Source organism: Pteropus alecto, unplaced genomic scaffold (genome assembly GCF_000325575.1).
Source record: "Pteropus alecto unplaced genomic scaffold, ASM32557v1 scaffold21, whole genome shotgun sequence".
NCBI lineage: Eukaryota > Metazoa > Chordata > Mammalia > Chiroptera > Pteropodidae > Pteropus > Pteropus alecto.
The window spans coordinates 24,705,797-24,715,049 of NW_006436282.1; the positions used below are offsets into that span (position 1 = coordinate 24,705,797).

General features: G+C 42.9%; 1 protein-coding gene across 1 annotated transcript in view; it reads right to left on the reverse strand.

Moving 5' to 3' along the window:
• Positions 1–525: 525 nt before the first annotated feature.
• Positions 526–9,253, reverse strand: part of DPY19L1 (dpy-19 like C-mannosyltransferase 1) — a 69,890-nt gene continuing 61,162 nt past the window's right edge. Inside the window, exons 21-22 of the mRNA XM_025046862.1 lie at positions 8,179–8,304; positions 526–3,232 (exon numbers count right to left, since the gene is read on the reverse strand). Coding sequence (XP_024902630.1) covers positions 3,076–3,232; positions 8,179–8,304 — 283 coding nt within the window. The 3' untranslated portion in view covers positions 526–3,075. The remainder of the gene's footprint in view (positions 3,233–8,178; positions 8,305–9,253) is intronic.

The window sequence follows — 9,253 nt, forward strand, 5'->3', positions numbered from 1 at the left end:
GCACACCAACTCTGAGTCACTGTTAGAACATGTCATTCCCCAAAGATGTCAGAGAACAAAGGTGTCACCGGGTAAAGAAATGAATTATACAGGCATGAACTCAGCTAAACTGTCTTTCCTCCAGGCAGACACAGAAATAAAGCTGATGCTTGCATCAACCAAAAACATGGAGCTGTAACTTAGGAGATGTCATAAGACTGAACTGTGGTCTCATGCACGAGAAGCAGCTTTCAGCAACATTAGAACTATCCCCAAAATATGGCTTTACAGAATGACTGTGTCCCTTGATGTAAAGGATAAATAATGGAAGTGCCATAAAGGTAAAAAGAGTATGGGTGACCCCAACTCTTACACCAGGGAAGGGGCCTAAGCGGCTTCATGTCCCCTACTGTTAACAGCCCTTGTCCCTTACCGAGGACGGCCACCCGCCACAGCCCAGTGCACACTGTCTGGGCCACACGATGAGGCTGAACATGTTCACTGTCAAGGTGGAAATGAAAATAATAATGAAAAACACAGTCTCCATCTTTTTATGATCTTTTTTTATTTAACATACATAGTACATGTAAACAACTGGCAGAAAATTCATAAAAATACAATACTTCTATGCAATATCATTTATTCCTGATACACCCTTTCATTTTCTCCTTAATGTCATAGTCTTATTTTAACACTACGGTTTTTTCTAAGTGGAATCCTGCCCCAGCTCTGTTTCTCGCGTGCTCGCACGAGCTATTTTCACCGCCTCCTTGTCTACTTTACCTTCCTCACGCTAAAGCAAAACTATTTTTAAATGCTAAAAATGGGTAAAATACTGAGTTTTAATACTGTTTTGTCATGTATATCAAAGCTACTACTAGGCTATGCTGTCATAAGAGAGTTTCATAATCTGCAGCGCCGGCTGCTACCAGACGTGACCAAGACGGAGCCTGCAGAGCAGCGAGCTGTCCGGCTTGAAACAGAGCCGGAGCTTGCCGGAGAGTCACGTTAACAAACACTGTTACGAAAGGGGTCTTCGGAAAGAGAGCGAATTTGACTCCTTCTACCCTTTCCCAGCATATGAAACCGTTTTAAGAGTATTTTAACATTTTTTTCCTGTACAGAATTTCCAGTCATTACATGTGAACTTATTAGGAAGAAAATGATTGGAGGGTGAGAAAAACAGAGACTAACTTTAAAAGTACCATTTAAAAAACAAAAACAAAAAAACAAATTGTAACTGCCGAACTTACAAAACAGCCATATGTGGGTGAGACCCAGGTGCAGACAGAGCCCAGCACACGTCCCCTCCTGCCGCCCGGCGACCCTCACCCTCCTGGGCCCCGAGCGGCCGCTGCCCATCTGTCTGGACGGCCACCTCCTTGCTCACATTCCACTCCTAACCCCAAACTCCCGGGCTACTCCCCGTTTTCTGAAACTGGCAAAACCAAAGAAATAAAAGTCACCCAGCAGGCGAGAAAGAGGGGGCTCCCGGGGGCTCTGCCCTAAGCACGCTAGCGCCTCCCCCAGGCCGGGCCGCCCTCAGCCGCACAGAGGCAGAAAGACAAACGCTCTTCAGCGGCTCCCAGGAGCGGGCACCGAACACCGTCCCTGGGGACTTGGGTCTCAAGGACAATCCACAGTGCGGTTAATCTGCCCGTGGTTAATAAAGAGAACACTGTATAATTACATGTGCAATCTGCCGGAGGCACGGTTTGTTCAGAATTTGAAATCGTAAAATCATTTTCCAGAACTATAAGGGGTTCGCTGTTCTGAAGAATCTCATTTCACACAAATTAACTTCTAGGAAACAAAAATTCACATAAGAATTCAAAGCAGGTTTGAAGTATTTTCAAAATAAAAATAAATAGGAAGGAAAAGAATAACAAGGCAGGCTGAATATATTCATTCCTCATTCCTAATGCTTGGTTTCTGGAACCAAAACTGTAAGGCTTAAGGCTTTGTCTTATTAAAGACAGGCAATTTTAAAAGTAAAATATAAAAATGCCATTCGCTTATCATTATTCATTTACTTTTTGACAGAAAAATTAGTCTCATGTTTTATTATATCTTAATAGTAAAAGAAAAACTACCACATTCTACAGTCTACTGCTCCACTGTAAATTATGTCTACAGGACTATACATTAGTTTCTAGATGTATTACATTTGAGGTTGTTCAAAATGGTTTTTCTTAAAACTATAATTAAACATGAAAAGATTTTAAGTGGTTTAAAGGTATTAAAATATACACTTCTGAATAATACTAAAAATGAGAAAAATACACAGTCATTAAATTTTTTTAACCAAGAAAAAGTACTTGATAAGAAACTAAACAAGTAAATATCACTTATTTGACAGAGAATGCTGGGGAATGGGGAGGAGGGAGGGAAGGAGGGAGGAAGAAGGAGGGAGGGAGGGAGGGAGCGAGGGAGGGGGAGGGGCGGAGAGGGGCGGAGAGATGCTAATACCACACTCCTGGTAAGTACAAGAATTTGGTCCTGACCACTAGGTCCAAGAGTCTGGATTAATAATGGGCAGGAAATGCTTCATCAACAAGAGCAACAGAGAACAAAAGAACACAAAGAAGTGAAATAAACAGATAATTCCACACAGCAAATACCCAAGTCTGCCCCATCTACTCTTACTGAGGCTGATGGCAGGGACTGACATGAACGAGGAGCTCACAATAACCACTGAGATGTCCAAAAAAACAGGTGCAAGAGGCAGAAAAGGAGCAAGGGGCATCAATGGTCCATGAGCTGTAAAATCAGCCCCCAGAGAGTTCAGAACTGACTGCATTTTCATACCATCCCATCATGTTTTGTATACAGTTGACTGCTCATTTTCGCACAAATATTTAAGTCAAATACAAGCATATACTCATTTGCATAGCAAATTTTCAGGGGTGCACTGAAATAGTACCCAACTGATAATGGCATGTGTCTTATAATCGGAATGACAAATTGACCAACTAAAACATTTTCTATTTGAAAACAGTTTCCTATAAAAGTTTTTGGGATTTGAATTAAAAACAAGGCATGAGCTATTAGCAGAGCATTAAAACCATCACTGATGTACTTCTCCGTGGGCAGCGGTCACTCTCCGATAACCTCCAAGACTTTGTAAACGCTGTTCTGGAACACGGTGGTGAAGTGAGGCGTGGGGTCCTTCACCAGGAGGTTACATAAGGGAGGCTTCCCGGCGTTCGCAGGATCTTCCACATCCCAAATTTCAGGCATACTGCAACCCGGCCTAGGAAAACCAGCACAGGCTAAAAGTCAGTGCACAACACCTAACGGCAGCTAACGCGGGGCACAATTTTTAGACTCCTGCCCTCATTTCATTTTTCCTACTTAAACTAACTTGGCTTTTAAAACATGTTTATTTATGTTAATATAAGCTGCCATAAATCCTCTTTAGAACAGAGCAAACACAGCAAGGATGACTCTGAAGAAAGAAACAGACATACGAAATACACGAAAAAGATCTTGGTTAAATCCTGCCTGAGCTACCTACCGAGAAAGTGGGGTTAGCGTCACTCGGTCTCGCTCTCCGCATGTGTAAAATGGGAAATACCCATGACACAGTTGTGTTATGAGGAGAGACTGTGACTCGCGTCATGCACAGCACACGGCAAGAGGTCATACATTAATTTAAAAAATTACAATTGGCAAATATATTTAGTTCATACTTATGCAACTTCCCATTAACTATATTTCAGAATGAATCAATTTAAAGAAAATCCAGTAGTGTTAAGCTCATACCTTAACTAAATTCATAATTAAATCTTAGAAGCAATATATATATATTTTCTTAATTAGATCTTAGAAGCAATATATATTTTTAAAGAATAGTAGAAATAAAATTGACATTATGATATTTGGCCAAATAAGTTCTTTAATTTTTCTTTTTTTGGGGGGAGGGGCTTTTGTTTTATTGAAGATTTTTTGTTAGTATACTCCAAGATGTCAGTCTTTTAGGGCTTATGATTTTTATGATTTGTTTAAAGAATTCTTCCCTATCACAATATCGTCAAAATATTCATTGTGTGTACTCTGATGAAGTTTTAGAATCTTGCTTTTCACAATTAGACCTAGAATTCATCCGGAATTAATTTTTCTCTATGGTGTGGGGTGATTTAATTTTCATTTTTTTCCGTAGAGATAACCCAATAGCTCTAGGTCCATTTATTATTTATTAGTATTTATCAAATCCATCCTTACTCCTATGCATCAGTAAGTGATACATTACTTTCAAATCTATATTGCCGATTTTATAATCACCAATGTAATAAAAGATTCAGGAAAGAAGAAAAATTGGATGTAAGAACTATCTGGTGAAAGGCTCTCAAGAAAGAGGATAAAGAAATGGCCTCTAAGTATCGCTCCCTAGATTCCTTAAGTATGAAGGAAATCTGTCTTCGTAAAATGCAGAGAGTTGAGGGGCTCTCTGTCGAGTGCTGAAACTTAGCCTTAGCAATAACAAGACAAAGCAACGTGCATCTCCTGCAGCGCCACAAGGGAAAGCGCACGGCGCCTCCCACATAGCACGTGTGAGGATGCGCCAAACCGAATCCAACCACGAGGAGTGAATTAGGCAAAGCCATTCCTGGGATATTCTTATAAGACAACCGGCCTGGACTCTTCCAAAGATCAGTAAAAACAAAATAGGTAGAAAGGAGTTCCCAATTTCTTATTTGCTTTTTGAGAAATTTAAAAAAAAAAAAGGAAAACACAAGGAAAAATACTAGAGAACTGACAACTGCTCGTGTTTCGTCACAGTTGCTTCACTTTTTCTCTAAGAGAACAGGCCACCCCCGACGAGCCCGCCCCGCGCCCGGTGGCGGCCCCATGCCCCGCCCTCCACCGTGAGGCCGGCGCTGTGGCCAGAACGCTCGTGCTGTCTGTTTTGAGAATATCTTTGATTTAAAGGTCACTATCCAAAAAGTGTCAAAACGCAGACCTATCCAAATAAAAACATGAAAGTCACTGTCACCTCCAGGGCCGTTTCTCAGAGGGGACCTCTAAACAACCGAGCATACATTCCGCTAGCCCCTTGGGCACCCAGGCTCAGACACACGCGCGTGCAAACGCAGGCGAAGACATGTCTGTGTGTGGACGGACGCTCCTGGCTGCTTTACAGAAACGAGACTATCTGAACACTCCTCGCTGAACAATAAAATGGGGCCATTTTTCCATCTCAGTACATAAGACCTACTCCTTCTATGTATTATTTACCCATTCCTCTACGGATGAATACTTTTGTTTTCCATTTCACCATTATCGAACAACACTCACACAAACGTTTCTGTGCCTACATCTTTCTGTAGGTCAAACTTCTAGAAGCAGCACTATGGCAGTGTCAGAGGGCTACACGATGTCCACTTTGCCTCCGTCCAATTACCTCCCGCAAAGGTCTCCCCATGAGCGTTCCCATGCAGTGTGGTGCACATTTTCTGCACACCTGGCTGACACTCAATGCTACCGACACTGAACATGCGTAACTATGTTCAATTTCCCCACACACGTCAAGGCCGCACTGCTACACCAGCACAGGCCAAGGGCAGCAGAAAGTGAACCACACAGGAAGCAGGGAACCACCTCCAGCTCCTGAGGGCGATCGCTTTCAGGAAAAACGAAAGGGCGAAGCTGCCTCTGGTGGCTCTGCCTGTCCCAGAGCAACACCCTTTAGTCCTCATCTGAGTTTCTCGAAGATTCCCCTGGCCAGCCGGCTACATCTTTAAACAGCATCAGTGAAAACCTGAATAATTTTCTCCTGAATTCATGTATTTTAATTTTATGTCAACTCTATTATTGGGATTAATGAGAAAAAAAAAAAAAGCAAAGAACTGAGGAAAAAAGAGTAGTTAATTAAAAGCTCATCTACGACTTGCATTTGCGTATATTTGTATACTCATATTTGAACACAGAGTGTCAAGTATTTAAGGAATAATCAAGCCACACAATTAAACCACTTGTACACAAGATCACATAAATACAGTGTTCATCAAAGTGCTGGGCAACAGTTTAAGCACAAGATAAATATTCGCTTTCTTCTATGCAAGTTCCCCACGTGCTCCCCGCCGTTCTGACCCTTCTTCCTGTTCTAGTAACATACAGGTATCTCAGGCTGGAGAGCGAGGCCCAAAGCAATAAGCATGCCAATGCAGGCAGAAAGCTGTCTAGAAACTCAGTTTTTTCCACTGCAGATGGAGGCACTAATTATTCGTCGTCCCTCCCTTTGCTCTCCTATCTGAGTCCGCATTTGCTCCCCTGTCAGCACGGAAAGCACAGTGTGTGTTCTGTTTCAAGGTTTAAGCAGAGTGCCCCTGTCCAAGGTTGCCTGGGACTTATCATCAGTCTAGCTTAAATCTTGCAGGAGATGGACAGTGTTTTAGTTACTGAGTGGGGATAAGAGGTTAGAGAGTCACTTCCTTAGCTTTCTCTCTCTCCACTCTTGTTGGAACAAACACAACAAGGGCAAGTCAAGGTCCAGACGGGGGAGCCGGCACACCCCCCCGCCCCAAACTCTCAGAGCCCGCAGTGAACTCTAGACGGCAATGATCCGAAGCCGGTAATTCACTGCTGGTTTTGTTCAGCGTGCAGGGCTGATGGCCATGCTTCCTAAAGGCCTTTTTATCCCTTCCTGTGTACAGGAAACAGTGCCCTGCCATCAGAACACGAGACTACCGCAGTCATACAAATCCCGGACATCTTAGAACATAAAGCACCCCAGCCTCTGCGATTTCCACATGTTCATATACGATGCAAGGGTCCAGAAAAAAATGAAGAATCTTGACCCAGGGCTCATCATTAGCACTGAGGAAAAGGTCATGGAGCATTGCTTTTCTGTTCGAGTTAACCCGCAGGTGTCCCAGGCTGGCATCACCGGACGGGAGAGTGAGGGCCCAGGCGAGAAAGCAGATGACAGTGCTGGTGGACATCTGCCCAGAAACTCGGTTCTTCCTACGGCAAACGTCAGCCTGCCACTGGCTTGTTGCGATGTCCTCCCACAACCAACATGAGAGATGCTTATGACTTCTCTGTCCTAAATTTACACAACAAAGTTAACTAAAGGTGCGTATATGAATTCCGCAGATATACCCCTTTGTTCGTAAGGACTGAAAGTATTTTCTAAATTATGACTCTACGAACAATGACATTTTCTATAGATCCTGATTAAATTCAAGTCACTTGAGACATAGTCATAGAACAATCAACAATCAACAACTGTTTCCTTTTGGGCAATGCTGATACTGCATCACAGAACTATTTTTACTCCTGAGTTAATATTTAATTATTTTGTCTCAACACCCTTGTGTATCACTTAAGTACATGGTGAATGCGTGTGATTAAGGCACAGATATAGCAATCTCCCGAAGGCTTCTGTTTAGTTACAGAATAGTGAGAATTTTTAAAATAGCGTTCCAGAAAATATCCTTGATTTCAGATGAAACTGCTCATATCTGTGGCTCCTCATGGAGCAAATGCTTTGGTATTTTAATAGCAAGCTACCGTCATCTGCTGTCTAGTCACCCAGATACAACATTTCTAGTCAACTTTAGAACTCACGTTAGCTTTTAAGATCTTGCTAGCCCCTGTTGCTACTGTCTGCTTCATGAACTTCTCTGTGGAAATATTTTTTAAAGCTATAAACTCAAGAGATGGTGGGTCAGAGTGAAGTGAATTATTTTCCCACTCAACTAAGATGTGAAACAGCAAGAAAGAAGTTTCATTCTGAGTTGATGGGGGAACCGCAGGACTCAGTATGTGGCAGGGATGAGGTCTAGACACAGGAGGCCCCGCCTCTCGGTGGCCTGACTGACCTCATTACACTGAGACTTTCCATGACTTGGTCTCAGACTCTGCAAGTCTTTTGAAAGGAAATACATAAAACTTGAAATAAAAGATTTAAAAAACATCACAGGCACATATGAATAATTTGGGAAATATTCAATCTGTGCCAATATAACACCTCTAACGAAGTGACGCCTGAAAATCACTGTAAAAGAAACATATTTAGAATGACCGGAAAAGAAAAAACTCCAATTTGAGTAATTACCTAAAAAAGTTTATTCCACTTACACGTTGCTAAGTGTCACATACCTGTCACACACACGACTAGTGAAGCACGGGCCACGCAACTGAGTTAAGTCGCCACGTTACGAACGCAAAGCGTTGGCCGTGCTGGATACTCACTTGGACCTTCTTACGCACCAGGACTCTTCCAGAATGTAGTAATTCACCTGTAACTTCATCAACTCCCGCTTCACGTCTTCCGCTGCTTTTCGACTGTACATGGAGTAGACTATTTTCGTTCTGGCTCTTTCAAAAAAAATAGTTGGACAGAATTGGTCGAGATTAAAAGGACGCAGTCGGTCTTTGCGGGCGACAGTGAATGGAACTGGGGGAGGACGCTGTGGGAGAGGCACATCAAGAGGACACGTCGCGGAGTCTTGCTCGGGGCCTGGGGAGGTTGGAGGGAGGGACGGAAGGGGCGCGAGTCCTGGGAGAGGGGGTTCGGTTTCTTGCACCCCTGCATCTCCACACTCGGTCTTTTTGTCTGCTTGCTTGTTTTTGTTTTAAATTCTTCACCGCTTTACCTCAAATAAGAGTGAGGCACGCCATGTGTGCTGGGCGAGCTCCGCACAAACACAACGGGGCTGCTCCGAAGCTGCGGCAGCCCCGGCTACGATCTCAACAATGATTAGCTCTGAATGGCCCTCGGTTTGATTTCTAGATTTTTAAAAAGCTAAATTTACTCAACATAATTGCTCTGGAAATTCGCTTGCCGAAATCGATATTTATAAAATATATGTCCCACTGTTAGATACAAGAATACATTAATAGGATTCACATAGTCACTCAGGAAATTAATAATTCGTCTTACTCTAGAAATTGCATGAAAATAAATCCACTTGTTTATGAAAAAAAAGAGTAAAAAACAAAAACCAAGGTCATTCTAGCAGGTTATGTTTGTGAAAACCAGAACAAAACCCTCTTTGAATGGTATCCCATTTCTATTGATTCTCCTGAGAATTCAGGAAAAATGGCCTATAAGAAAACCTTACTAAAAACTACAGGCTACTGAATCTTTGGGGGACCCCGAAGATGGTGATAACTGCTCAGGCCCTGCGTGAGTGCAGCCCCGTTGACCCGCAGGCTGCGGATACGGCGTGATGTCGTCTTGCTCCTCGTGGAGCAGATGAGCCCAGAGGTTGTGGTTTCACTGCCCTGTGCAGGATGAACAGCTTTGTATCCGACTCGGCATCTT